This window comes from Natrix helvetica (assembly GCF_964273705.1).
Source record: "Natrix helvetica genome assembly, chromosome: 5".
NCBI lineage: Eukaryota > Metazoa > Chordata > Lepidosauria > Squamata > Natricidae > Natrix > Natrix helvetica.
The window spans coordinates 153981139-154007553 of NC_138551.1; the positions used below are offsets into that span (position 1 = coordinate 153981139).

Below are 26415 nucleotides of genomic sequence, written 5' to 3' on the forward strand. Positions count from 1 at the left end.
GGAGGGAAGGAGAGGGAGGGAAAGAGGACAGAAGAAGAGAAGGAAGGGAGGGATGAAAATAAGGGATGGAGGAAGAAAGAAGGAAGGGACAGGGGGGAGGGAAGAAAAGGGAGGGAGGGAAAGGAGGAAGAAGAGGGAGGGAGGGATGAAAATAAGGGATGGAGGAAGAAGGGAAGGAAGGGACGGGAGGGAAGGAGAGGGAGGGAAGACGGAAGAAGGGGAGGAAGGAAAAGAAGGGAAGGAAGGAAAGGAGGAAGGAAAATAAGGGAGGGAGGGAGGCGTAGAGGGGAATCGGGGCTTTCCCCCCTCTTTTTCCAGGGTTTGCAAAGGGATTTTGGCCGAGGAAGCCGCTTCATCTCTTCCTGCACCGGGTCCCTCGTGAGGCGCAGCCGGACGAGCAGGTGCGTCGACTTCAGGCTGTAAAGCGACACTCAATGAAGGAGTGAGCTGCGCATGCGCTCCAGCGAAGCGGCACTTCTGGTTCTTCGGCGCGTCTTTCCGCTTCCGGGTCAGAGGGGGGGTCGCCATGGCGGTACTGGCTTCCAACCCCAACAACCCCGTGGTCTTCTTCGATGTCACCATCGGCGGGCAGGTAGGCCTCGGGCGGAGGGAGCGGGGCCGGGAGGGAGAGCCGGGCTTCCGCCCCTGACGCCTCCGTCCCTCTGCAGGAGGTGGGCCGCATGAAGGTGGAGCTCTTCGCCGACGTGGTGCCCAAGACGGCCGAGAACTTCAGGTGAGGGAGCCGGCGGGAAGGCGGGTGCCACAGAGAAGGGAGGCCAGAGCGGCAGCGCGCCACAGAGCGGCCCGTCCTAGAGCGCCACTCCTTTAACAGCTGGCTGGGGATGATGGGCGCAGGGAGATAAAGACAAAGCTCTCTGGGGAAAGGCATTCACTAGCCTCTCCCCACCCCCCCCTATTCCGAGCTCAGAGGCGTCCCTTTCCTGCGGAACTCCCCACCACTTGGTTGCCCATGGTCTTTGTGACATATACAGCTAGTCCGCGACTTACAACTGTTCATTTAATGACCATTACTAGGAAAAGCGACATGATTGTCTTTCACCCTTACAACTGTTGCAGCATCTCCCTGGTCACGTGTTCAAAATTCAGGTGCTTGGCCACTGACTCACATTTATGAGGGTCGCAGCATCCCGGGGTCAAATGATCCCCCTTTAGCGACCTCCAGCAAAGTTAATGGGGGAAGCCGGATTCGCTTAATGACTGTACGGTGCAGTTAAACAACTGCAGCCATTTGTTTAACAACTATGACAAGAAAGGTCATAAAGTGTGGGGGGGGGAACCTCACTTAATCAAGGTAAATTTTGGGCTGAGCTGTATAGAAAGCCCTATTTAAAGCTGCGTATTCCACCTCTCTCTCCCAATGATCCAGGGAGTTTCTTTGCTGAATTTAACTCTCTTCCTCCAAATAATCAGCCTCCTCTCTGCATCCCGGTTTAACCTTCAGCCTTTTTTCTTTTTCTTTCCAGGCAATTTTGCACGGGGGAATTCAGGTAGGTGGATTCTTTGGAGCTTTCAATTAAACGATTGATTTGATCCACCTGGAAGACTGTCAGCACAGGATGAAAAGAAGAACAATACCTAACTTTATATTTTATACTTTATACATTTATTTAGCCAAGTGTGGTTAGACACACAAGGAATTTGTCTCAGGCACTGAAGCACTCAGTGTACTTGCAAAAGAACAGGAAAGTATACAGCCAATAAAAGGTGGAAGTAATAAATAAAGTGATAAATAATGAAGAGAATTGCTGCCACTCTCTGTCCTTTTGTCCTTGGACCCCACTTCCATCTGAGGAAATTAGCCAGTTTTAAAGAGCACAAAGTGATGGTTTCAAAACAAAACAGTGAGAAATGACAGGTTGTGAGTTGGGGCGTTGTCTCTTGGGGTCCAGAGAAATCTCGGTCACTGGCTATTGGGGCATCTGCCAATTTCTGACAGTTTGCTTTTTTTCTCTTGCAGGAAAGACGGTGTTCCCATCGGTTACAAAGGCAGCACTTTTCACAGGTATGTTGGCCTTTGGGCTCTGGAAGGCTAGTTTTTGCCTCCAAGGTCCCTTCCAACTCAGTTAGTCTGTTATCCTGAGGGGCTTCCCTTAAGTGGGAAAGACTCCTCGCGTTCCAGGGTTTAACAACCTGTTTGTGAAGTTTCCAAGCTGGTGTTTTACGCGTGGCTGTGGGATTCCTCGCCTCTTAATATTTCTCTTTTCCTTTTCAAGGGTTATAAAGGACTTCATGATCCAAGGAGGTGATTTTGTAAACGTAGGTACTTAACTTCACAGCTCTTTCACGGAAGGGAAAGTGGCATTTGACTTGGGAGTTTTGCTACATGAATACACATTTGCCAAGCTCATTTATGCGGATGAGATTGGAAGTTACCCCACCAAGGAGCTGGACTTGCACCCTGGCACCCTCCTTCAGAAACCCAAGCTAAATTTCTCAGGAAAACTTAGTGTTCAGGCTAAAAAACCTTTGCTGGAAGGAAGTGGCTGTTTTAAACTTCTCCTTTCCTTGATTCTGTTTAACTTCCACATCGCGGAAGGGAAGTCCGTTGCAAACTGAACTCCTTCGCCCTGAGGTTTTCCTGGCAAGGCTCCCTTTTTTCTCTTCCATGTTCATATTTTATAAGTAGGGTTTATAGCTCTAGTTGATTGGGGGGGGGGAACCATTTGTAATGCAGTATCAAAGGAATAAGGAAGGAGTGATTGCAGAGGTATAGGTGTCCTTGCAAATTGTACTGGTGCACTTAGAATGTCATTTTTAAAAATTGGTCATTGGAGCAGGCTCATTCCAGATCAGTGGTTTTATACCTGTTTGCCAAGGGAACTGTTGCATGGGTTCATGAGACCTCCCTTCCCTCTTCTCTCCCTCTCTCCTTCCCTCCCCTTTCCCCTCTTCCTTTCTTCACCATCCTTCCCTCCCTCCCTCGTCTCTCTCCATAGGGAGATGGCACTGGAGTGGCCAGCATCTATCGGGGACCCTTTGCCGACGAGAACTTCAAGCTGAAGCACTCGGCTCCCGGCTTGCTCTCCATGGTAAAGAGGAGCCTGAAGTTGGGTCCCTTCATGGCCTGAATGCAGATTCGTATTGGGGGAGGGGCATGCTTAGGAGAGGCCAGTGGGAGAGCCACTGGGGTGGGTGAGACCATCTAGGAATCTATCCCTGCCTTCCTCGCCTCCTGTGTTAGATTGGGGGGGGGCAGGGCTACAGTCAGGAAGCCCCTAGAAGACCATTCCTTCCGCTCGGCTGTGTATCTGAAAAGGCCAGGACGGAGAGCATTCCCCTTCCTTCTGGGCTTCTCTCCAGCCCCAAAGTTTGCTCTTCTCTCTGGGTCACTCTCCGAGTTTCCCCACTTTCCATCGGGATTGGTGCCTGGGAGGAAAGGGTTAACTCCAGCCCCTCTCCCCTTCCTCCTGCTCCCCGGAACCCCTTGGATCAGGCTGCTGGCTGTTTACGGGAGCTGCTGCTCCGGCCTTGCTCGGTTTTGGCAGGCAAATGGGCCAGGCTCAGGAGGGCTGGGGGGGGAGGGGTGTATCCTTTAACAGGGATGCCCAGCAGGAAGACCACCCCCAACCCACCAACGCCCAGGTCTTGCATAGCAATGTTGAACTGGAGACCCTCCAAAGGAAGGGACCTTTGAATCCTCTCCCCCAGCCTGGAATGGCCGGAGAAGGCTTGACCACAGAGGAGGGGTCGTTCTCCTCACCTGCCCCTCCCCTCTTTCCCTGCAGGCCAACAGCGGCCCCAGCACCAACGGCTGCCAATTCTTCATCACCTGCTCCAAGTGCGACTGGCTGGATGGGAAACATGTGGTTTTCGGTGAGTCACGGCTGGCTGGCTGGCTGGAGGCCAGGGACCCTGGTCCGCCCCTCCCCCATTAGCTTGGGCGTGCCTATCCTGACCCCCCCCCCCCAAAATTCATGGCACATCTGCCCTGGGAAGCCATTTTCTGGGCTTCCCCAAATGCTTGTCTCTGTGTCTCCCCTCCTTGCTGCCTCAGGAACCCAAAAGGTTAAGGGAGCAGCATGGGGAATTCTGGGAATTGAAGTCCCCAAGTCATAAAGGGTGTGTCCCCCCCCCCCCACCTCACCCCTCTGCTTCCTTCTTCTTCTCCCCTCCAAGGGTTAAAGAGCACACCGGCATGGCTCTTCCTCGGCTAAGGGGTTCAGAATTGCTTGTTCTTTTTTCCTCCCCCGGCAGGTAAAATAATTGATGGGCTTCTAGTCATGAGGAAAATTGAGGTAAGTCGTGCTTGTCTCTGGGTTCGGGTTGAAACTCTGCCGTCCAAGAAACCACAGAAAAATTAGGCGGTTTCGCTTTCTAGAGGAAACATTATTTTAATTTGCTGTTCCAGCCCGAGGCTTCTCAGAGCCTCCTATCCTTCCCTTCAGGGTTCAAATCCTGCCCGGGCAGCTTAGAAGAGCAGCAGGTGGTGTCCATGCCTCTCTGCTGGCTTTTTCTGTCCAAGAGAACCTGAATGTTAGGGTCCTGGGGGCTCTCTGAGCTTGGCGGATTCCTTGCAGACGTTTCATGACCCACCTGGGAAACATCATCAGTGCTAGAAGGGAGTGGGGTTTGTGGAGAGGAGGAGGCGGCAGAGGGGAGGGAAGAGAAGGACTGGGGGGTCCTGGGGGCTCTCTGAGCTTGGCGGTTTTCTTGCAAAACTTTCATGGCCCAACTAGGGAACATCATCAGTGCTAGAAGGCAGGGTGTGAGTGTGGGGAGGAGGAGGACTGTGGGGTCCTTGATGCTCTCATTTTCTTGCAGGCAGTTCATTAACAAACTAAGCAGCATGATCAATGCTAGTAAGGAATGGGATTTGGTCTGTTTATTTAGTTGGGTCCTGGAAACATCTGCAAGGAAAAAAAAAACCCCAGGTTAGAGAGCATCAAGGATTCCACAGTCCAACCTTGAGCTACAAATATTCTCTTTTATGTGCACCTGAGCAGGCTGCAGAGAGAGCCTCTTTAGCCAGGTAATGGCTCTGTGGGCCAGGGTGCCCCTACTACTCTTTATCCTTTCTGGACAGCTGCTCACCCGCTTTGTGCTTGTTGCAGAACGTGCCCACCGGGCCGAATAACAAACCAAAGCTCCCCGTGGTGATTGCCCAGTGTGGAGAGATGTAGGTAGGTGTTGCCATAGTTTCTGCAACCAAAGTGGCCTCTAAAAGGCTCCCTGGGAAGCGGGGGTGGGCGGGGGTAACATCATCAGTGTTAATGGCTGGCTGGGGAATTCTAGGAACTCAAGTCCGCGGGTCTTAAAAGTTGCCAAGGTTGGACCACCCTGGTCTACAAAGAGAATTTCCACGCGTCCAAACTATGGCCATGTTTCTTGCCCCCGGCGTGGAAGATTGGCAGCCCCTGTGGCCTCGCAGGGAGCTGCTGGAGGAGGACTTGAACGTGGAACCGCACTTACGGAGCCAAAGCATGCAAGTTTCTTTGTTGCCTTAACTTGGCACAAAGTTCTTGCTCTCCAGAAGCGGTTCTGTGCCTGGGAGCCTCCTCCTCCCCGCCGAGTGTGTCGCCACTTAGGAAGCTGCCAACGCCAGCCCTGCATCGGCCCCAAATCTGGAGAAAATCCAGCCCTGGAGGCTAATGGTTTGCCTCTTTCCTGATTCCAGGTTCGTTTGTTTTTTTCTTTGTCCAGGGATGCCAAACAGTTCCTGACCGCTCATCCTTCCTCCCACATTCCATGTGTGTCTGTCTCTCCCCCCCCCCCTTTTGTAAATAAAGAGATTTTCATAAAATTTCTGTCCATCATCATGTCTCTAGGAAGGGGCGCACGGGTCAGAGGGCCTGGAAATGGAGGGTGCATTTTGCGGGGGCGGGGGGGCGTTCAGGCCCTGCTGTTTATACCTTTTCTCTCTCAGTGCTGCCTTCCCTCTTTTCCCTCCTGAGCCTGCCAGATCTCCCTGCTGGTTTGTGGCTCCCAAGAACCAAGTAAGCACGCGGGGCACCTCTGACTAAAGGCTGCTGCAGGGCAGGAAGATTGCAACTGAGTCAACCTGGTTGCCACCCTCCTAAGATAGGGGTTGCCCCCCACCCCTTCAACTCCCAGGGAGGGCCAGTCCATCGTCGTCTTCCAGCAGGCAGACGTCTATCAGGGGTACCAGGAACAGACGGGGAGGGAGGAGGATAAAACTTTACAACTTTGCCCCCCCCCCCCACACCTTCGGCATTCCTCATTTCGAAGAAGCTGCAGGCGGAAGCAAAGAGAAGCGCAGGCCGTTTGCCCAGGAGCCTCTTGGCCAAGGGCGCCGGTTGGGGATCGCTAGGGGCTTCCCGGGGGTACACGTGGAAGAAGAGCGGCCGGGGGCTGCCCAAATGACCTTGAGGGGGGGCCGCTTTGGAAGTACCAAAGTTGCTCCAGCCTGGCAGAGCGGGCGATGGGAGAGGAGGGGGCCGATCTCGGCCAGCGTGGGGCTGGGCATCGCAAGAGCTGCTGTCCCTCGTGGGGACCGGCTTGCGGGAGGCTGCAGCGGGGTGCTCCGAGGGGGGATCCCCCACCACGTGCGCCTCGGACGGGCCAGCCCGGGGAAAGGCACTTCCTGGCTCCGCTTCTCCCCGGGGGGGGGCGAGGCGCACGGGCGCCGGGCCAATCAGGAGCCCCGCGAGGGGGCAAGCCCGCATACAGGGGCACGCCCTTTCGGCGGGGGGGAGGGACACGTCGAAGAAGCCAACCAATAGCAGGGCGTGAATTCTGACGGGCGGCGGGCCCGAGCCAACCAGGCACCAGGGAACGCTTCGGGCTGCCGTTGCGGCCCAATGAGCCAGCGCGGCGCCTGACGGGCAGCGCGTGGCGGCCAATGAGCGCGGGTCGGGGGGCGGCGCTTGAGGGGTGGCTAGAGAGTGCGCGCCGCCATTGTGGCCAGTTCGATCGGTATCGGGAGCGGAGAGCGGAGCCCAGCGAGCCCGGAGCAAGGGAGCAGCCCCCCCGCCCACGGCCGGCCCCCGAGTCACCATCAACACCGCGCGGGAGGCGGCGCTGCTGCTGCGAAAGCCAGTCACCACCACCGTCCACCGACAGCCAGCGACGCCATGAGCAGCGAGGCCGAGACCCAGGCGCCCCCCTCCGCCGCCACTCTGGCGGCTCCGGCGGCCGCCCCGCCCGCGGCGGTCCCGTTGGCGTCGCCCACCGGCCCCTCCCCGACCGTCGCGGAGGCCAAGCCCAGCAACGGCGGCAACAGCAGCGGCGGAGGCGGCGGCAACGGAACCAACGGCGGCCTGGGCTTGGCGGCGCCCCCCGCCGGCGGGGACAAGAAGGTCATCGGTGAGGGAAAAAGAGGAGGGGTGGTGGTGAGAAAGCGGGTGTGCGCGTGCGCGTGAGGGGAGGGTGGGCGGGCCCTCGGGGGGCGCGTGCCGTATTCCCTCAGCTTTTCCCATCTCCCTCCCTTCCCCCTCGCGCACGTCCCGCTGTCCCGCCCGCTGATTGGCCTCTCTCGCCCTCCCTCGCTTCCCCCATTGGCTCGCCCGCTTCTCCATTCCCATTCCTCACTCTTCCCCCCTTCCCTCCCCACCCCGCTTGAGGCGCGCGCCGCGGCCGTTTTGAGGCGATTCGTACTCTTCAGCGCGCCTGCGCCGAGTGTGGCGGGAGGGGGGGAAAAGAGCGCGTGGGAGGGGGAGGGGCCGAGGCGGCCCAAAATGTCCGCCGCGCGCGGAACCCCTTTTTTTTTTGCTCGCTCCTCTGTGCGCTTGCGCGGAGCTTGGCCCGGCTCAAACGTGGTCAGTTCGGGGTGCTGGGTGGTCAGCCGGGAGAGGCGGCCGGCGGGGGGGGGGGGGCGAGCACAGAACCCGCTGCCGCCTGGTCCCCACAGCCAGAGGCGCCGGTTCCCACCTCCTTCCTTTGTCTGCTTATGACATGCGCGCTGGGGGCCTGCCTGGGGAGAGGGGGGGGCTTCGCAATGGCCCCCTTGGCTGGTCTGCTGGGGAAGGGGCGCTGGGGGTGGGCTGCTGCTGCTGGCAAAGGAAGGCCTCAGCTGCTGGCTGTGAGGAGCAGATGGCGGGAGGGGAGGGAGAGAGGGACTGACGCCCCCCCCTTTCCTGGCTCGGTTTCCCCTGCTTGCCTTGGCAGAGCCCCCGTTTGGCCCCCAGGAATCCTCCCCTCCTTGCTCAGGCTGGGGTTTTGGGCTGAGCAAAGGTGCTAGGGTGCCCCTCCCCCCAACCATAAGAAGGTGTTAAAATTCAGTATACGATTAATATGCCCTTAATATATACCACTTGCAATACTGGGAGTCCTTGACTTCCAACACTTCATTTAGTGACCATTTCAAGTTACAGTGGCACTGTGAAAAAAGTGACTTAGGACTGGTTTTCTCAAGACCCCTGCAGCATCAGTAGTCACATCAAAAGGCTGGGCAACTGGTTCATATTTATGACGTTGCTGTGTCACGTGATCCCCTTTTGCAAACTTTTGATAAGCAAAGTCAATGAGGGAGCCAGATTCACTTAGTAACAACCCTGTTACTAAGTTACCAACTGCAGTGATTCATTTAACAACCGTGGCAAGAAAGGTGGTAAAATGAGGCGAAAGTTAACAAATGTCTCGCATGACAACAAATGTTGGGCTGGGTTGTGGTCGTAAGTCGAGGACTACCTGTACATACAAGCAACCAAGTAATGCAAGATATCAATAGGAGAAGGTAGGAAAGATGAGGAGGATAATAGAGGAAGTACAGCTTTAACATGTATCAGTAGAGTACTGTCAGTGGTGCTGCTTCTTTCTCTGCAGTTTTGGCCATGAACAAAATTCCAGCACATCGGGAGGGACAAATGGCGATAGAGCTTCTCAATCATCCAGGTCCTGTCCAAAAAGTGCTCCCCCCACCCCCAAAAACGGCAGCTGGACTTTCTTGGTGCTTTCTTTGAGAATGCTCTGAACTGAAGAAGCTTCTTGGATGAGAAGCGAAAGGTTTTGAAAGAAAGCATCAAGAAAGCCCAGCTGCCTTTGGTGTGTGGGGGGGAGGGGAGAAGCACCTTTGTGGCACTGGGGGTGCTGGTTCATAATTACCTCTGTATTGGCAACCTTTCAGGCTTCCTGTGATGTTTTTCCTTGCGAGTCAGGAGAGTTCTTGTCTGGGGCTTTGAAATGAAATTCTTCTGGCTGCCAGTATGAAAACAAACCTTTGAATCTTAGGATAGGGAAATCTCTGCTGCTGCAGCTGAAAGACAAAGGCGGGTTATACAGAGGGGCTTTTACGTGGGAAGTCCAAATCAAGAAGGACAGAGGTCTTGCGCTGGGCTGGTTCTTACCTGTCTCGCACCTTTTCTCTCTTGCAGCATTGAAGGTTTTGGGGACAGTGAAATGGTTCAACGTAAGGAATGGCTATGGCTTCATCAACAGGTGAGGTGACCAGGGCTCTCGTTACAACTGCTTGGGAGTGAAGTTATTACTTTCAGTTTGTAGCTATCTTCTATTGATTTAGACACGCCCTCCTCCACGTGATCCCCCACCAGGTGTGTTGGACTGTTAGTTCCCACCCTCCCTGACCAGGTGACCTGTCAGGGATGGGGGCACCTGGGTGGCAGCTGGTCTGGTCTAGAAGCTCACACTAAGTGTGCATCCCCATTCTGAGGGTTACAAACAATGAGTCTTTCTTGCATGGGAGAGGTCAGAGAGAGAGAGGCTTGCAACAGTTGTCGTGCAGACAAAGCTGGTTCCGGGTACTTGATTCACGTTTCTGTTGAAATCCCTATTGTGCCCTCTCTGACTGCTGCATGTAGGTTCTGCATCCAGTTAATCATGCTCTGTTTGGATTCTGAGTCATACTTTATCAGCCCTCTATAAATAATGCCCAATAAATGTTCTGGAATGTAACATTTTAACATTCAGTCAAGTTCTGGGCGTTTCCCTTATTTTTATAGTCCTCTCAAAACTATGCTACGTGTTTTAAGGTACTGAGAGAAGGTCCTTCACCTTTGCACAGCTGGGCCACCTGTGAACTGCCCTTCCCTGTGCAAATCGTCTTCCCTGGGCAGGAAGTTTAAATTACGTGTCCCAACTGTGGCAATTCCCACGTGGAGGTGCACCACCTGGGAAAATGTTTTTTCTGGAAAGGTTGGCGTTTCCTACCAGCGGTTGACACCTCTCTTACGCCAGGCGGTATGATTCGTCCGGGCTGGGCTCGTGAAGACTGGGTCCTTTCAGGCAGAGGAATCCCCACTGCTTTTATTCTTTGTCCTATGTAAACGTCACCCTGAAAGTAGAAATTGTATTGAGGAGGTAATCCACACACATGTACACCCCAGCCCTTCATCAAAAATTCATGAAAATGCCTCTGCAGAAGAGAGCTGCCACATAGCCAGCAATACGCTTGGCCTACCTTTCCAGCTTTGGCTGCTTGTTAATTGCAGGAGTTTGCAAAGGAGAAATCTGAAACGTCAAGTTAATCGCCGCCTCCTGTATTTTTAGCTCAAGAAAGTGGAGGGCGTAGACTGGGGACGATCTCTCTCTCTCCTTGGCAGGGCCCAGCCTTGGATTGGCCTCCGTCCAAGTGATACCACTCCTTGCCAGGGAATGCTGGTTCTTTTGTGTCAAATGTTTTCTGAAATCGATACTCCTTGTTTTGCAGGAATGACACCAAGGAAGATGTGTTTGTCCACCAGGTGAGATGGTTTGTTGATGCAACCGGATTTGCTAGCTTTTGAGGAAACGGAAGCATTTTCTGCCTTCCTGAAACAAAGAGAAGTTTATTGGAGGGAGAAAGTCTGTGTTGGCCCAGAACTTTTTGAGTAGTTTTTCTTTTAATGGGAGATCTCAGTTAATGCATGATGGCCAAACTATGATTCTGAGAGCCTGCGCATGTCCACAGAAGTGCAATTTCTTTCTAGTTACTTATTTCTTAAACCTTTCTTTAGTATTATTTGCCTGCCACAGGCAGTGAACTTTGCATCGGGTGAGCTTGTTGGTCCTTGTCCTGGCCTTCCCACCTTCCGTATGCTTTTCTCCCTGGGAACAGACTTTGTCTGCTTTGCTTGAGGCAGCAGTTAGGGGCCTATTAACGGCATTCTGGTGTGATTTGGGAGAGGAAACACAAGAATAGGACCAGGTTCTCTATCCTTGAAAGCCTAGTAGTCCGAGTCCTGCTCTTGCCCACCCCCTGCCATGAGAGGCCTTGACTTTGGAGAAGCACAGCAACCATTTGACTGAATGGCCTAAGGTCCCCTAAGCAAACACAGGTTGGACAAGAAGGCCTCCAAGGTCCCTTCCAACTCTTGTTGTTCTGTATCCCACGATTGCCTCTCCTATATTTCTTGTTGACCTTTTGGTCAACTCCCAGGTCTCCACCCCACCTTCTTCTCAAACATAGGTTTTCACTGGAATATTTCCAGTATGTTGCCGTGTTCTCTCTAAAACCTTCCTCCTTTCCTCTTCAGACTGCTATCAAGAAGAATAACCCCAGGAAATACCTTCGCAGTGTAGGAGATGGAGAAACTGTGGAGTTTGATGTGGTCGAAGGCGAAAAGGTGGGTGAGGGGCTTTTCTTGGGTGGGGGGCAGCCCCAAAGGGGAGGGGGCTGACGCTTACTGACCACCATGGGGGGGGGGAATGTTCCTTTTTAGGGAGCAGAGGCAGCCAACGTTACAGGTCCTGGCGGTGTTCCTGTGCAAGGCAGCAAATACGCAGCAGACCGTAACCAGTACAGACGATACCCTCGGCGCAGAGGCCCTCCGCGCAACTACCCGCAAAATTACCAAAACAGCGAGAGTGGGGAAAAGAATGAGGGGTCAGAGAACTTGCCGGAAGGGCAGTCCCAACAGCGCCGCCCCTACCGCAGGAGGCGGTACCCCCCTTACTACATGCGTCGGCCCTACGGCCGGCGGCCACAGTACTCCAATGCCCCTGTGCAAGGAGACCTAGTGGAGGTAACTCACGGATTATTATTCTGCTTGCTTGCTTGTCTGAGGGAGGGAGGTAGGGAGGTAGGTTGGGGGGCTGTGGAAGGAGAATTGTTTCTGGGTTTGTGGAAATCGGACATAGAGTTGCAAGACCTTGGCCGTTGCTTGTGGTGCATCTGCTGGGAAGAGGCCTCCCAGCTGGCTCAGAACAAAAGCAGCTTTTAAAAGCAGAGGGCTTTTTGTTTTGTTAATGGGAGTTAACGCATGATGGCCGGACGGTAATCCCGAGAGCCTGCATGTGTGTCCGTACAGAGGTTGGCTTTCATGGGCCGGCTTCAGCGTGTCCCTCCTCCGTCCTGCAGGGCGCCGACAACCAGGGTGCAGGGGAACAAGGCAGGCCTGTCAGACAGAACCTGTATCGGGGTTACAGACCGCGCTATCGCAGGTGAGTCCCTACAGGCCGTGCTGCTGGCCCTGCCGCATCCGGAGTGGGCCCGGCCATAAAAGCCAAGGTGAAATGTCTCAAGCGTGACCGGGTTTTTCAGGGGCCCTCCTCGCCAGCGGCAGCCCCGGGAGGAAGGCAACGAAGAAGACAAGGAGAACCAAGCAGATGAGGTCCAGGGTCAGCAGCCACCTCAGCGTCGGTACCGTCGCAACTTCAACTACCGGCGCAGACGCCCAGAGAACCCTAAACCACAAGATGGCAAAGAGACCAAGGCAGCCGAACCATCAGCTGAGAACACGTCCGCTCCCGAGGCCGAGCAGGGCGGGGCTGAGTAAATGCCGGCTTACCATCTCTACCATCATCCGGGTGAGTGGCTGAGAGAGGGCCGGAGTCTCACTTAGCAATGGAAATTGCCCGTATTAAGCGAAGTAGGCCCTCCAGTTAATGCAGCATAGGCCTTGTTTGGGCATCAGACGCCCCCACATAACCCCCGCTTGCTTTCGAAGAGCCTGCATTATGGTTCTCCGTAGCCCATTATTTCCTGCCGGGGGAGCCCTTTTCCCCTGCGAGTCCTGCGGTCAGTTTTCTGCTGGGGTGAACTTGGAGGTGGCTCTTTAGCCCAGTTCTGGCCTCACCTGAAGAGAGAGAGAGAGAGAGAGAAAACGGAACAAAATAGGAATGGGCACTTGCCTGTTTTGTCTGCCTACTTTTAGGACGTGATCTGAATCTGCCAACTCTCTGGCTTTCATTGCTTTCAATGGGCGTGGGTGGGTGGGAACCTTGAGCCGGGACCCACCGTGGATTTTGGCGTGGGAGGTGGGGGGGGGGACGGACACAGTCCTATTACTTGTGGCTTTCTTTCTATTTCCAGTTTAGTCATCAAAGAAGAGAGAGAGTCTGAAATAAAACAAAATCTGAAATTCCAGCAATAAGAAATATGAACGGAAGAATTGGAACGGAAGACCTTAAGTGCTTGCTTTTTGCTGTTGACCAGATAACTCCTCGAACTCTCTGCATTAATCTATGCAGCACGGGATTTCTATTATTTTTACCTATAAAGCTGTCTCCTCCTTTTGGGAGCGACAAACATGTTTTTTAAAAGGCCTGTTTTTTCTCAATACACCTTTAAAGGTTTTTAAATTGTTTCATATATCTGGTCAAGTTGCGATTTTTAAGAACCTCATTTTTAATTTGTATGAATACACCTGATTTTTTCACGTCAAACTGCAAGCATCTCTTAAATAAAGGTCTTAAGAATTGCTCAGTGTGGTCTGGCTGTGAGTCTGATTCCATGCTGGCCAGTCCAGGGCAGGGCTGATGGGCGAGAGATTGTAAACAGAGAAACTTCTGGATTGTTGCAGGGAAATCCTGGGAAATCCCTGGACCGAACCTCTTTGTTTAGGACTTGGCAACTGAATTTTGGGGTGAGGAGATGAACTTCCCAGGGAGAAGCTGCTTGGTGGGACCTGAAAGTCAGCCCAGTGTCCCCAGGAAAGAGCAAACTGGCAGAGGGATTTGGGGATTTTGCAACCCTCCTCAACTACCACCAGGTTCCATGCTTCCAGGGATTCTCATCAAATTTAGGGGTGTTCTGTTGTGTTTTGCCATTCGATATATTTTTGGCTTCCAACTGGGGATTTTAAGTATTTGGCCACTCAGCATGGCAGAAAGCAATATTTACATTTTCAGCCATCGGTCAGGAACTCTGTACGTGCAGATGGTATACCCTCCTCTTAAAACAACTAGATTTTTGTAGCACTTGCACTCTGCTTTTAAGCAGGTTTTGTTGAATTCCACCTGGAGTTAAATATTCTTAGCTAGGAACGTTGTGCTTCCCGCAGGTGGCTTTAGGAGTGCAGTCGAGGGCTTCAGAGGAAGCTGCTGTGTTTAGATCAGTTCAGATGCCGAGGTTTCGTTTGTAGCTGGGATCATCTGGTGCTTGAGATAAAAGTGTTGACACTCTCAGAGCAGGCTTGCCTGCGTTTGCAGATTATACTTGCCGTTTCAGAAAAGCTGAGGACTAGGAAGTTGAGTTGAATGGAAACGGGAGTGTCCTCCCTGCAGAGGAAAGGAGCAAATGGTATGGCAAGGGAAATCGTGTCTCCCAAGCAGGCAGGCGAAAACAGCTTCCTTTTTCCTACAGGAAGCGTAATTCCGGCCTCCTTTTCCTCTAAGCAGGTGATGGGTGGGAGAGCCCCGTTCGCCATGGAAGTAGGAACTCAGAGCTCCCCATACGGAATTCAAGGAAATAGACTTTTTCTGGTTATAGCAGCCTTGGGAGCATCTGAAACGTGTAAGGTGCTCCCCCCTTTCCCCCCAATTTTTAATAAGCCCAAACAGCTAAGATGCTTTGATGTTTTCTTGACGGGGAGATCTTGGGGTGAAACCTGCAAAAAATAATAGATGGTCAGACAGCCTTGGGGGGGGGGGAAGGTTGATTTTGTGAGTCTGGGGGTGCCAAGAAGGCAAGAGGCCGGAGGTTGCGTTGTGTTTTTCATTGATGCTCTTCAAGAGGGAATTTTACTGGGCTTGTCCAGGATTTCTACACTGCATTGAGTTCTATACTGCATTGAGTCAATAGCCTAGAATCCCCCACGTGACCCTCCTTTGACTGACAGTTGTCCGTATGATTCATGTAAACGTATGAAAAGGGAAGGAATAATCTGATTTCATCAAGATGGTCATCTCCAGAAAAAAACGGAGACTGAAACCTCAGAAGTCCCAATTTCTCAGCAGGCTGAGTTTTGAACAACGGCGTCTTGAATCAGAAAGTTTCTCTCTCAACCCCTTCAAGATCTTTTACGGAGCTGCTTTCAGTTAAGAAAAGGAATATGACTCAGCCGGAGCCCCCAGTGTATCACAGCCATATTTGGTGGCGATGGTCTCTCTGGCCAGAGGGCCTCCTGCATTACTAGGAGATCAGGTTGACGGGCTTGGGACGGTGCCCTGGACCGGCAGAAGGACGTCTGGGCTGAGCAGGTCACCGGAGGTCAGGTTGGGGCAGCTAAGTAGACTTCACCAAGTCTAGTAGGAGACGGTGTGTTTGCCACCTGGAAACGGGTGTGGTCCTTTGAGACCTTGGTCAACAGGCCTCAAGGGCCTTTCCAAAGCACAAGAATTCTCAGGAAAACGCTTGAGGTTAAGTGTGTTTTTAGGCCAGCAGGGGGAGAGACCCAGCTGCCTCTGTTGCTTCCACAGGAAACGGGCGTTTTTGACCCCATCCCCTCGAGAACCCCTCCCATCAGGGGATCATAGGCAGCTGGGTCTACCTGGACCATGAAATAGTCTAGGGTCTCCTGCTTGGAGGGGGGGGGTTGGACTAGAAGACCTCCAAGGTCCCCCTTCCAACTCTGGTATTCTGTTACTATAGCAGTAGGTCAACCGGGGCATATTTAGTTTCCTAAAAAAAATTAATACCTTGTCGAGTTCAGATATAATAATGAAAGAAATTGTCATCTCCGGTTTAGGGAAAGGTTAGGTGAGGTGAAGGGCGTGTCCATTGTGAGAAAAGATGATCTTTAAACCAAACAACAGCCGACAGACGGGATGGAGCGAAATGGTTAAAAGTGACACAAACATGCCTGAGTCAACAAACGGTGATCACAGTTACTGACACACACAAACACACACCCGCTGCCCTTTCCCTGGGGTAGCAACAGCCGAAAGCCAACTCCGGATAACCAACAAAACACTTGCCAAGTCTGGAAAGAGCAGCTGCTTCTGCCGTTGTCTCAAAAGCCACGTGCCACACGGCTCTTCCTGCAAGGGGCAGACCCTCCCAAGGAACCTTTGCGGAAATGGACCAAGCGAGGGTCTTCTTGGAAAAAAAGCATTGGGAAGGGGGCACCCGGGCTGCGTGAGATGATGCGAGGGCTACAGCTGAGGTGTGGAGCATTCAAGGGATCCAGGAGTCCCCCCATAACCACATGGGGGGGGTTGTTTTATTGCCAGAAACCTGCTCTGGAAACCCCCAGGCTGATAAAAAGTGCATCCCGGGGAGACCCCCTGATGGCTGTGAAGCTGCCCTTCTCTGGAAAGCACCAGGGGGCTAGTAAAAAAGACATAATGGGGAAGAGGTCAGGGCGATAAATGAAGGGGACGTGCCTTCGCTTTGGAAGCACCCTAACATTTCCCTCGGCCACTTGATGAGGTTGAGTGACCCACGAGGCCTGCCAAGACTCCCGGCTGACCCACTCTTCAAGTCAGTTCCGCTTGTGCAATTGTTTAAAGGGCCTGAAAGTTGGAAGGGGCCTTGGGAGGTCGTCTAGTCCAACCCCCTGCCCAAGCAAGAGGCTTTGTACCCTTCTGGGCAAAGGGCTGTCCAATCTCCTCTCGAAGGGCTCCAGGGATGGGAGCACCCACAAGCTCTGAAGGCCAACCCCCTCCACGGATGGGTCAGTTAATTTCCCCTGAGTTCTAGGTGGAATCATCCACCTCCACTTTGGATCCCTTAATGCAGGGGGGTCCAAACCTGGGAATTTTAATACTTGTGGACTTGGACTCCCAGAATTCTCCAGCCAGGACACTCCTGCCTTAATGCATCCGTTGTTTGGATGACAGCATCTATCTTGCCCAGCTGGGGTTTTGTTGTTGTTCTAAACGATGTATTTTATTGTAAGCCACCTACAGACACTTAATAAATAAATAATATTTATATTTATTTAAATGAATAAAATAAATAAAAGTGAGGTGAGCAGCTGTAAACATTGAGTAAAGAAAGAAGTGTACGGAACAATCCCAATTGAAGGGGGCGCTGCAAGAAACCAGGCTTTATACCAGGCAATTCTACTCCGGTTTGATAAGAATTAAGTCACTTCAAGATTTTGTGTGCAGTAAAAAAGGGCCGAAAACTCTCTTTATGCTCATTTTCTGCAATGGGCGTAGTAGGGAAAAATCAAGAGCATCCACTAGGTGTAATTCCAATCCTCCACCACGTGGGCTCCCACTTTTTCAGCCTGATTCCCTCTCCGCTCTGGCACTCGCCTCTAAAGGCTCCCGCGTACGTCGCAAGGCGGCGCAGGCGCAGTGGCAAAGGCCGCGCCGAAGGCAGCGGCGGCGGCGATGTCCCGCAAGCAGACGGCGCGGGCGCGGCCGGGGAAGGCGGAGGTGGAGCGGAAGCGGGACGAGCGAGCGGCCCGCAGAGCGCTGGCCCGCGAGAGGCGCAACCGGGCCCAGGGCGAGGGCGAACACGACGGCGGCGGCCTCAACGAACAGCTGCGAGCTCTCGGACTGCGCCTGCGCGAAGTGCCGGGCGACGGGTAAGCAAGCCCCTCCCCTCGCCCACGACGGCTACGTGGCGCGGCCCTGACGTCATCGAGGGCGACCTTACTGATTCGTGTTGTGGGGACTTCCTTGCTGTAGTTTCCCCCCCCCGACAAACACACAACAACCCTGTGAGGTGGGCTGGGCTGGTGAGCGCCACGTAGGCCTCCTCCTACTCTAGGCCACGCCCTCTTTGTGGGCTGGTCTCCCTCTTGCTCTGCTCCTTACTGAGGACTGGAGCCTTGTTATTTTACATTTCATTTCATTTTAATTTATTAATTTATATGCTGCCCATCTGACAGTCTCGAGTCCAGTTAATCCAATGCAATAACTTTATGGCTGCCCATATGGCTGCAGGGAGCAACCTAAAAATCGAGCAGGTATAAAATACAGGTGAAGATTTTATGCCGAGGCTCCTTGTAGGGGAGAGAAGGGGCAGCAGGAAAAAAATGTAACAAAATAAAAGCAAAGTGTTATTTGGTAAAAATAATAAAGGCAGGATATGAGCACTATAATAAATGAAAACAAATACAGGATCCGTAACACGGAAGGGGAGCAAAAGGTGGAATACTGGAATGCCACAATCATTAGAATAAAGTCAGTCCCTGCGCCAGGCTCTCCATCCGTCCTCCCTGTGTTTTCTCTCCCCCATCTCCCCCCCACCCCCACCAGGAACTGCCTGTTCAGGGCCCTCGGGGACCAGCTGGAGGGCCACTCCCGGAACCACCTCAAGCACCGGCAGGACACGGTGGCCTACATGATCCAACAGCGGTCGGACTTTGAGCCCTTCGTGGAGGACGACGTCCCTTTCGAGAAGCACAGTGGGTGTCCCTGGCCTCTCCCAAACTCCCCTCCGCCCACTTCCTCTGCCTTTGCCCTGCTGGACTGTTAGCCCTCCAATAGCCACGGTGGCTTTTTCACCGACTGTCCCCTTGTACCACAGTCCAGGAGCCAACTTGGTTTCCTTTCCTTTCAGGGGACCTCTGAGGAGTTGGGGTGCCTTGGTGGGCCTTCCCTTCCTCCCTCCCTTCCTTTTCTTTCCTTCCTTCCTTCCTTCCTTCCTTCCTTCCTTCTTTCCTTCCCTCCCTCCCCTAATTGGGGGTGAGGGGTGTTGGTTTGTTCCATGGAGGCTCTTTCTCCTGGGTCTGCACACTCTCATCCTTGGATTTTCCTTTCCTTTTTATCTTTTCCAGTTGCCAATTTGACCCAGCCGGGCACGTTTGCTGGCAATGACGCCATTGTAGCCTTTGCGAGGAACAACCAAGTGAATATCGTCATTCACCAGCAAAACGCCCCCCTCTGGCAGGTGGGTCTCCCAGGAAAAAGCAGCGGTCCCACCAGGGGAGGCTCCCCAATGCAATCGCTTTGCCATGGGGGGACTTCCCCCAACTCAGGAAAGCCTTGGAGGTCTCTTAAGGAGGTTTGGGAAACCTTTGCCAGGGGCTCTTGTGCTGTAACATTTAATGGGAACGAAATAGGGAAATGTGTTAAACGGCTGCCAGGTGTTGTCACAGTGGGAGTTAAACTCCATCCAGTTGGTTTTCAGCTGGTCCTGGCCACCCCTGCCTCCTAGCTCTGCTTGTTTGTTCCTCCCTCCTTCCCTCCCCCTTTTCTTCCTTCCTTTTCCTTCCTTCCCTCCTTCCGTGTTGAAAATTTGTTTTAATATCCCCCCTTCCCCCGAAGCAAAGTTCTTCCCCCATCAGAAGCCTCCCTTTTCCTTTCTCAGATCCATGGGACGGACAAGAGCAACGCCCGAGAGCTGCACATCGCCTACCGCTACGGCGAGCACTACGACAGCGTCCGAAAGGTCAACGACAACTCGGCGGCTCCCGCTTGGCTGCAGACGGAGGTTGGCTTGTGCCCAGTGGGCTTTGGAGCCAAAGGGTGCGGTGGGGTAGGGTGGGGTATACAGTCTCTCCTTGACGTGCCTTGGGCTTCCTCAGGGTTTCCCAAGCCTTCACGCTCACCCAGTGGAACCCGTCTCTTTCCACACAAACCACACTCACACGCTTCCCCCCCCTCCTTCGTCTTGCCCAGATGCTGTGCCAAAATGAATCCCCAAACAAGGAGGCCCCCCAGGCGAAGGGGGAGAGGCAGCAGCCGAGAGAAGAAACTCGGGAGGAAATAGAGGACGCTCTCCAGAAAGTCCACAACGCCACCGGATGCTCAGTGAGGGTCCTTGTGCAGGAGGAATTTGGAGGGGTTCTGTTTGCCACGACAACGCAGGCGCTTGAAATGTGTTCAGGGGGGGTGTCTCATTTTATTTTCCTTCTCAGGACGTTGGTTTAATCTCCCAAGTCCTGGAGGCAGAAGGCTACAGCATTGAGTCCGCCATCTTTGCCGTTTTCCAGATGAAAGAGTTGGAAAAACTCCGTAAGTCCCGTCTTCCTTCCTTCCTTCCTTCCTTCCTTCCTTCCTTCCTTCCTTCCTTCCTTCCTTCCTTCCTTCCTTCCTTCCTTCCTTCCTTCCTTCCTTCCTTCCTTCCTTCAGGGATGAGAATCATAAATACAAAATCAGTGCAGTTACCACTACCCTGAAGCCCCATAATTTCCAGGGAAAACTCTGTTGCAAAGACTTGTGCTTATTGCAAAGTATTCTTACAGTGAAGAAGCGTCGGTTGCTTGCTGGAAAAGCTTGTGTCCGTTTGTGGGTTGGTGCGCAGGTGCGTTTGCAAAGGGCCGTAGGCCTTCAGCTCACCTTCGTTCAGGCGAAGGGACTTCTTTAACCTTTCGGCCAGCCCTCCCTCCCTCCCTCCCTCCACAAAACCTCTGGCCAAACCTGACCCAAGAAGAGAAAAACCGAAAGGAGGGGCACAAATTCACCCACAGGGACCAAAAGGGCACCGCTTGTGCCAACGCAAAACTCTTTTCTTAGAGAAGTAGGAATAGCCCCAACGTGATGCTGAACACCCCGTTCTCTTTGGAATTCCCGCTCAGAGACAGTTCAGTGTCCGCACCAGATTTCCGGCTTGATTCTTAATGCGGCACCGGACTCCCTGCTTCGGCTTTTGAGACTTTGCAGATATTTTCTACAAATTGCTTAAATTGGATCGGCCGGGGTCTTCTGCCGTTTGCCTGGCTGCTCCCCACGCAAAGGAGGGCCACTTTCCTGGGCTTGTCATAGGGTAACAGAATAACGGAGTCAGAAGGGACCTTGCAGGTCATCTAGTCCAACCTCCCGCCCAAGCAGGAGACCCGTTTCTGACCGATGGCAGCCCAGTCTGTTTCTCGAAAACTCCCAGTGCCCGGGAGTCCCGCGGCTGAGCACGGCCCTTCTCTTTGTAGGCGCAGAGGAAGACCAGGCCAACAGGCCGAACCCGCAGCCCAAGCCGGCCCCGTGGGACGAGAAGGGAAGCCGAGGCAGGACTTTGGGCCACCAGGAAGTCGAAAACAATAATAACCCTCGTGGGAATCTCGTGGAAAGGAACCGCCCCGCTCAGAAGGTACCTAAAGGAAGAGAACTGCAGCTTCCCCCTCCCGGCCCTGCTTGCTCTGAATCACCCCAGCCCCGTGGTCGGATTCCGCCATCTCTCGCCCCTTCCTGCTTCGTTCCCCTCCTCATTTCGCCCTCCGCAACCCTCCTGCCGAGCTCCGGCTCCGTTGCCCAGCCTTGCTCTGACCTCTGGTGGTTTCCCCCTTGGGTGGAAGAATCCCAGAGTTGGAAGGGACCTCCAGAGGTCTTCCAGTCCAACCCTTGACCAGCTTCCCTCCTCATCCCCGTCTTTGGGCCTCGGCAGCCTCTTTGCCTCCCCTCTTCGCCTCCGTCAGCAGGAATCCAGAGGGCTGCCGTCTCGTTCATCCTTGGCTGCTTTTTATCCCCTTTGCAGAGAACTCACGGGCCTCCTGCCAGCCTTCTCCGAGGCGCCTTCCGCCTGTCAGGGCAACCACTCCAGACACCTGAACCCCAAATCTCTGGGAGGGGGGGAGTCGGCTCCAGAAGGTCCCGGGCAGATGCTTCCTTGGGTTGGCCCATCCACACACACCCATCCTACCCACCCCTCTCCCCCTCCGGCAGGTGTCCACCAAGCAGAAGAAGGAGCTCCAGCGGTTGGAGAAGAAGAAGCGTCAGGAGGACAGGCACCGGCAGAAAGTCCTGGCCGGCAAGGACAGCCCCTCGGACAATAACACGGTCGCCAGGGACCCCCAGGCGCAGGTCACTCTGGTCAAGACCTTTGCGACCCTCAGCATCTGACTCGGCCGCGCTGGACGGCGTTCGCTTCTTCCAGAGAGGGGGAAGCCCCAAGACACACAAACAACACCTCGGTGGGTGCTGATTGGGACAGGGTGAGGAGGGGGCTACTTTGCCCATTTGGGGGTCCCCTCCTCACGTTCCTGGCAGGTTCCTTTCTTCCATCAACATGGGAAGAATCGCTGGCCAAAGGTTTTGCTCTCGTTTTTTCTTTCATTGCCGCGGGGTTCAGCACAAGAGGTTTAAGGGGGGGGGCTGGTGGGGGGGGGCAGATCTCCCTTGGTGAGTGTTGGGAGGGGGGCTTCACAAGGGGGAAGGCTGTCTTGGCAGGGCAATGCTGGGGCTTCCAAAAGCCATTTGCGGGTAGAAGACAACATTTGCGGGAGTTTCTTCCCCCCCCCCCCGAAATATCTGTTCCTCGGTTGGTTCAGGCGTCAGATGTTGGGGGCTGAAAGAGCTCAGAGGGACAGGCGGGGGGGGGGCTTTTACATGCCCCGAACACCCCCCACCCCCCCACCCCAGTGGGCAGCTCTTCTGCAAAGCCTGCAAGATCTCGCCTTTTGGTTCAATTTGTAATTATATCAATGTTGACGAAATTGCCGTTTTTGCTTTAAAAACCCTGTTTTTCTCCAAAGACAATTTCTGCGTTTCTTTCTCTCCAACTCCTTCCAAAATATGCATTTGGGGGGGGGGTGTCTATTGATAAGTGGGTCTCCTCCCTGGGGGGGGGGGGCGCTACCCTGCCATGAAAATGCCTCGGACTAGTTTGGGGAAGGGAGACGCCAGCGCTCCTGGGATGCCAGAGCCAAAAAGGACCCCTGGATTTAGTCAGTTGCTATTTTTGTCGTAACTTTGAACTGTCGCTTTATTGCCCAAGAAGACGCAATGGTTCAGGGACTCACAAAGAGAAGGCCGTGTGGGGACGGGGCGCTTTGGTGGGCTCCTCCCATCCCGGGCACGGAAGGGCTGGCCTTTCTGGGGGTCCCAGTGGCGGCAGAGGCCCTAGCAGGCCGGGGTGGGTCCTTGGCACAAGACGTTTGGGTAGCAGATGTATTTGTCCTGAAACGCCGAGCGGCGGAAGCAGAGGGCGGCCGCTTTGTCACACTCGCAGGTTTGCCGCCGGCATTCGGTTTCCCCACCTGGGGAGAAGAGAGGGGAGGGGGTTGCCTGCTTTTGATCTGTGCCCCTCCAAAACTGGGAGCCCATCTCTCCCGCCTGGGCCCTTCCCCGGATTTGGAGAGGCGGTTCTTAATTAGCCCCCCTCATTAAGAGAGAGAGGGGCTTCATCGAAAAGAAATTAGGGGAGAAAATGTTCCACTGGCGGTCCTTGCTTAATGACCAGTTGCTTAGTGACGGTTTTAAGCTACGATGGAAAACTCCCCCCCAAAAAAGAGACTGACGACCCAGGTTCAAAATCCGGGTGCCTGCCCTGCCCCCCTACTCATTTTACCCCCACAGTGAAATGAGTGGCAAATAGATTTAAGAAATACATTTTGGCTGCTCAGCAACTAATCCGCGTTTACGGCCGTTTGCCTCAGTTTGTGACTTTTAATTTTTTTTGTTCAAAGTTGTTAATTTTCAGGCCAAAAAACAGCCCATTGTGGACAATGAATTCACTTAAGGACATTTTCTTAGAATTTAGTCGGTCACGACCCGTCGTAAGTCGAGAACTGCCTATAATGCTGCATGCGAATGCAGTCCCGGTGCTGCATCAGAGGATCCTCCTGGCCCCCTCCCTGGACTTCAAAGCCCAGTATCCCCAGCCAGTCTGACTTATGGGGGGGGGGCTGGGAACTGCCCCCTCCGTGCTGACCTGGTTTGTGCCCCCCACCTACCGCAAGTGACGGTGTCCTTCCTGGCGGAGTAGAGGTACTTCTCCACCTTGGGCTTGCAGCCCCGGAGCGACAGGGCCTGGTAGCAGCAGTCGTGAACCCGGCAACACCTGGAAGCAAAAAACAGACCCACAATTGTGCGGCCAAATCCCACAAGATAACAACGTTGGTGTGTCCCTTTGGGCGCCTGCCTGGGTCAATATTTGCTAAGCAAAGCCTTGACTTGAGAGTTGCATTGTGGTTCTCACAGGGGATCCTTTGTCTGGGGTCAGGGGACCCCCCCACCCCCTGGGGCTCTTTTTTTTAATCTCTCCTGCATTTGGGGGGAGATTCTTTGGCTGGGAAACCTTTTGAGTGGCAGGCTCTTCCCCCCCCCCCTCTCCTTGACCCACACGGCTCATCAGTTCTCCGACTGAGGTATTCATTTTCACTGGGCTCCTTTGTCGTCCTTCACGTCATTGTTCCGTAGTTACAGGCGGTCCTCGGCTTACGACCACAATCCCCCAAAATTTATGTCGCTAAGCGAGACAGTTAATTATGTGACTTTTGCCCCACTGCTTAGGTGAGCCACTACAGTTGTGACGCTGGCAACGCAGTTTTGAGACGTGAGTCCACCTTCCCCACTGACTTTCCTTGCGAGGCACTGAGACCGTCATAAATATGAGTCATTGCCCAACATCTGAGTATTGATCCCATAACTTCCAACAGTCACTAAATGGACTGTCGTAAACCGAGGACTACTTGCAATCCAGCTGATGGGGAAGAAATAGCCGAGCCGAGCGGAGGTGCCGGCATGCTTTGGAGCTTCTGAGAAATGAGTGGGGGGGCTCAGGAGATGTTAGGACCCCTCCTGGGTCGTCACCACCCCCAAGCGCCCCCTCCCCCCCTTACCAGTCCGTAGCGTCCATCGGCTGCCGGGAGCCCCCCCATCCGCAGTAGCAGCCGTAGCCGTTGTAGATGAGGGCGTGTCTTCCGGTCAAGTGTTCAATGATCCGTCCAAACTGGATCAAATTGGCGCTGGCAAAGACCAGAACTGGAAGGAAGAGCGAGAGGGTAGCTGTCACCCCACCCCCCACCTGGCCCCTCGCTCACCCCCACCACCACTGTCCCCCCCCCCACCCTCCCCGGGCGATGCTTCTGCAATCAAAGGATTTGGCATCCTTTGTGCCATTCTGACACACACTCACACACACCTGAATAACAATCCCAGAGCTGGAAGGGACCTTGGAGGTCTTCTAGTCTCACCCCCTGCTCAAGCAGGAGTCCCTTTACCATTCCGGACAAATGTCTGTCCACTCCAGTCTCCTCTTGAAGACCTCCTGGGATGGAGAATCCACTGTCCTTATTGCTATCAAGAAATCCCTCCTTTTGCTCTCTCCTCCCTTCTGGACAAATACTTCCCTCTTCGCCCCAGGAATTAATTCCCTTCTACTCCAGAGGGTGAAATAGCACAGGGTGTTTTTCAGAAAATTGGGGGGGGGGGGTTTGGCCCCAGCCAAGGAGCCTGGGGGGGGGGCAGTTCACAGAGGGGATATTTCCTCTCTCTCTCAGTTTGTTCTCAAAGGAACGGAGTTTCCACATCAGCAGGAACAAAACTCTGCACCTTTTGGGCCACCGTGCAGAGCTGCAGAAGGGGGTCCTTGCTGGTCTCTGACCTTGGTTGTTTTGTTGCAGGTGTTTACCAAACTAGCCAGCGTTGCTGATGATGTTACCTAGTTGGGTCATGAAACGTCTGCAAGGAAACCGCAAAGCTCAGAGAACACCCGGGGCCCCTCATTTCAACCCTGAGCTAGAAATATTCCTTTATTGAGTTGTGAGACTCTTAGGGGTCTTGGGAACGCTGCCTTTCCTGGCCTCCGCTGGGTTCTGCCTCATCCTTTGCTTCGTCCCCTCCTCCCCTCCCCTCCATCTCTCAGGCAAGGACTCACCACAGAGGAGAAGGACGGGGCTGCTGCCACAGAGCGGACGGGCCATCCTGGAGACAGTCAGGTGTCCACGCCAGACAGGAAGCCGTACAATCCTTGGGTTGGGAGGGACCTCGGAGGTCTTCTAGTCCAGCCCCCTCCGGCTGGTTTAAGTTCACTTCCCAGAATCCCAGAGGAAGCCCAACCGGTGGACGCTTACAGGGCAGCGGACTTGCAGTCCACCACCCCAGCTCAGGAGTGGCTCTGAAGCGGATGCCGGGAGCCTCAGGCGTCAGCCCAGGGATGTTTTCTTTGCCGTGACAGCTAGAAAGGCTCAACCTTCGTCAGAGCAACCCTGGATCTGTCAGCCTCAAGTCAAAGGACACAACTCGCCCAGCGGAGCCTCCGGGCCCCAGCAAAGTGTTTTCAGAGAGGGAGTGTGCAAAGCCAGGATGGGCAAAGCCGAGTCCATCTTCCCTCCAGTCCTTCCATGGCTACAAGCTACGCAGAGCCTCCAAGTCAGCCACCCCAGAGAAGGTCGCGCTAGGAGAAGCGACACCCTTTTGTAACTCCCTTCGTGGTGGACTCGGAGGGAGAGGTCCGATCTGGGGGAGGGGGGGCTTTTGAGCGGGGGGGGGTCCATAGAGTTGGAAGGAAACCTGCCCCCAAGGGAGCTCAGCTGTTGACCCGCCTCACAAGCTCTCCGTGTGGTGGTTCAGACATTAGGCAGCCCGGCAAACCCTGGTTCGGAAGGACCACAAAGCCCATCCATGCCGCAAGCGGGAAAACCAACCTGACGGAGCTGAAGCGTTTAATGCTGCGGTCCAAAACCGAATGGATGTAAGTCAAGGACCTCCTATATTTAATTCTGCTAATTGCAATTTAGACCTGATTTTTTTTTTTATCCAGATTTGGAGTAATCCAAATTTAATCCT

General features: G+C 53.9%; 4 protein-coding genes across 6 annotated transcripts; 3 read left to right on the forward strand and 1 right to left on the reverse strand.

The window, feature by feature from the left end:
• Positions 1-443: 443 nt before the first annotated feature.
• PPIH (peptidylprolyl isomerase H) lies at positions 444-5761 on the forward strand. 3 transcript variants are annotated; one of them, XM_081954726.1, is made up of 10 exons: positions 444-592; positions 669-733; positions 1485-1508; positions 1979-2023; positions 2235-2277; positions 2958-3050; positions 3747-3834; positions 4216-4256; positions 5073-5141; positions 5636-5761. In XM_081954726.1, the coding sequence occupies exons 1-9, from the start codon at positions 527-529 to the stop codon at positions 5139-5141; spliced, it is 534 nt and encodes a 177-aa protein (XP_081810852.1). In that variant the 5' UTR covers positions 444-526; the 3' UTR covers positions 5636-5761. The 3 variants fall into 3 exon arrangements, with proteins under 3 accessions (XP_081810852.1, XP_081810851.1, XP_081810853.1); XM_081954725.1 differs by having other exon boundaries at positions 5662-5761; XM_081954727.1 differs by lacking the exon at positions 5636-5761 and adding an exon at positions 5492-5560.
• Positions 5762-6805: 1044 nt separating this feature from the next.
• On the forward strand, positions 6806-13558 carry YBX1 (Y-box binding protein 1). Its single transcript, XM_081954717.1, is given in 9 exon segments — positions 6806-6942; positions 6944-7284; positions 9291-9354; positions 10583-10616; positions 11388-11477; positions 11574-11876; positions 12212-12294; positions 12395-12660; positions 13166-13558. Coding segments are annotated over 8 exon segments (1272 nt in total). The 5' UTR covers positions 6806-6820; the 3' UTR covers positions 12630-12660; positions 13166-13558.
• Positions 13559-17291: 3733 nt separating this feature from the next.
• OTUD3 (OTU deubiquitinase 3) lies at positions 17292-22383 on the forward strand. Its single transcript, XM_081954719.1, has 8 exons — positions 17292-17552; positions 18229-18377; positions 18750-18862; positions 19283-19405; positions 19594-19725; positions 19833-19929; positions 20841-20998; positions 21571-22383. The coding sequence occupies exons 1-8, from the start codon at positions 17356-17358 to the stop codon at positions 21745-21747; spliced, it is 1146 nt and encodes a 381-aa protein (XP_081810845.1). The 5' UTR covers positions 17292-17355; the 3' UTR covers positions 21748-22383.
• A 93-nt stretch (positions 22384-22476) lies between these two features.
• On the reverse strand, positions 22477-26133 carry LOC309393019 (group IIE secretory phospholipase A2-like). The gene is made up of 4 exons (XM_081954733.1): positions 25505-26133; positions 24468-24609; positions 23580-23686; positions 22477-22883 (listed from the first exon to the last, which is right to left on the reverse strand). Exons 1-4 carry the CDS (start codon positions 25548-25550, stop codon positions 22747-22749), a joined length of 432 nt encoding a protein of 143 aa, XP_081810859.1. The 5' UTR covers positions 25551-26133; the 3' UTR covers positions 22477-22746.
• Positions 26134-26415: the final 282 nt, after the last annotated feature.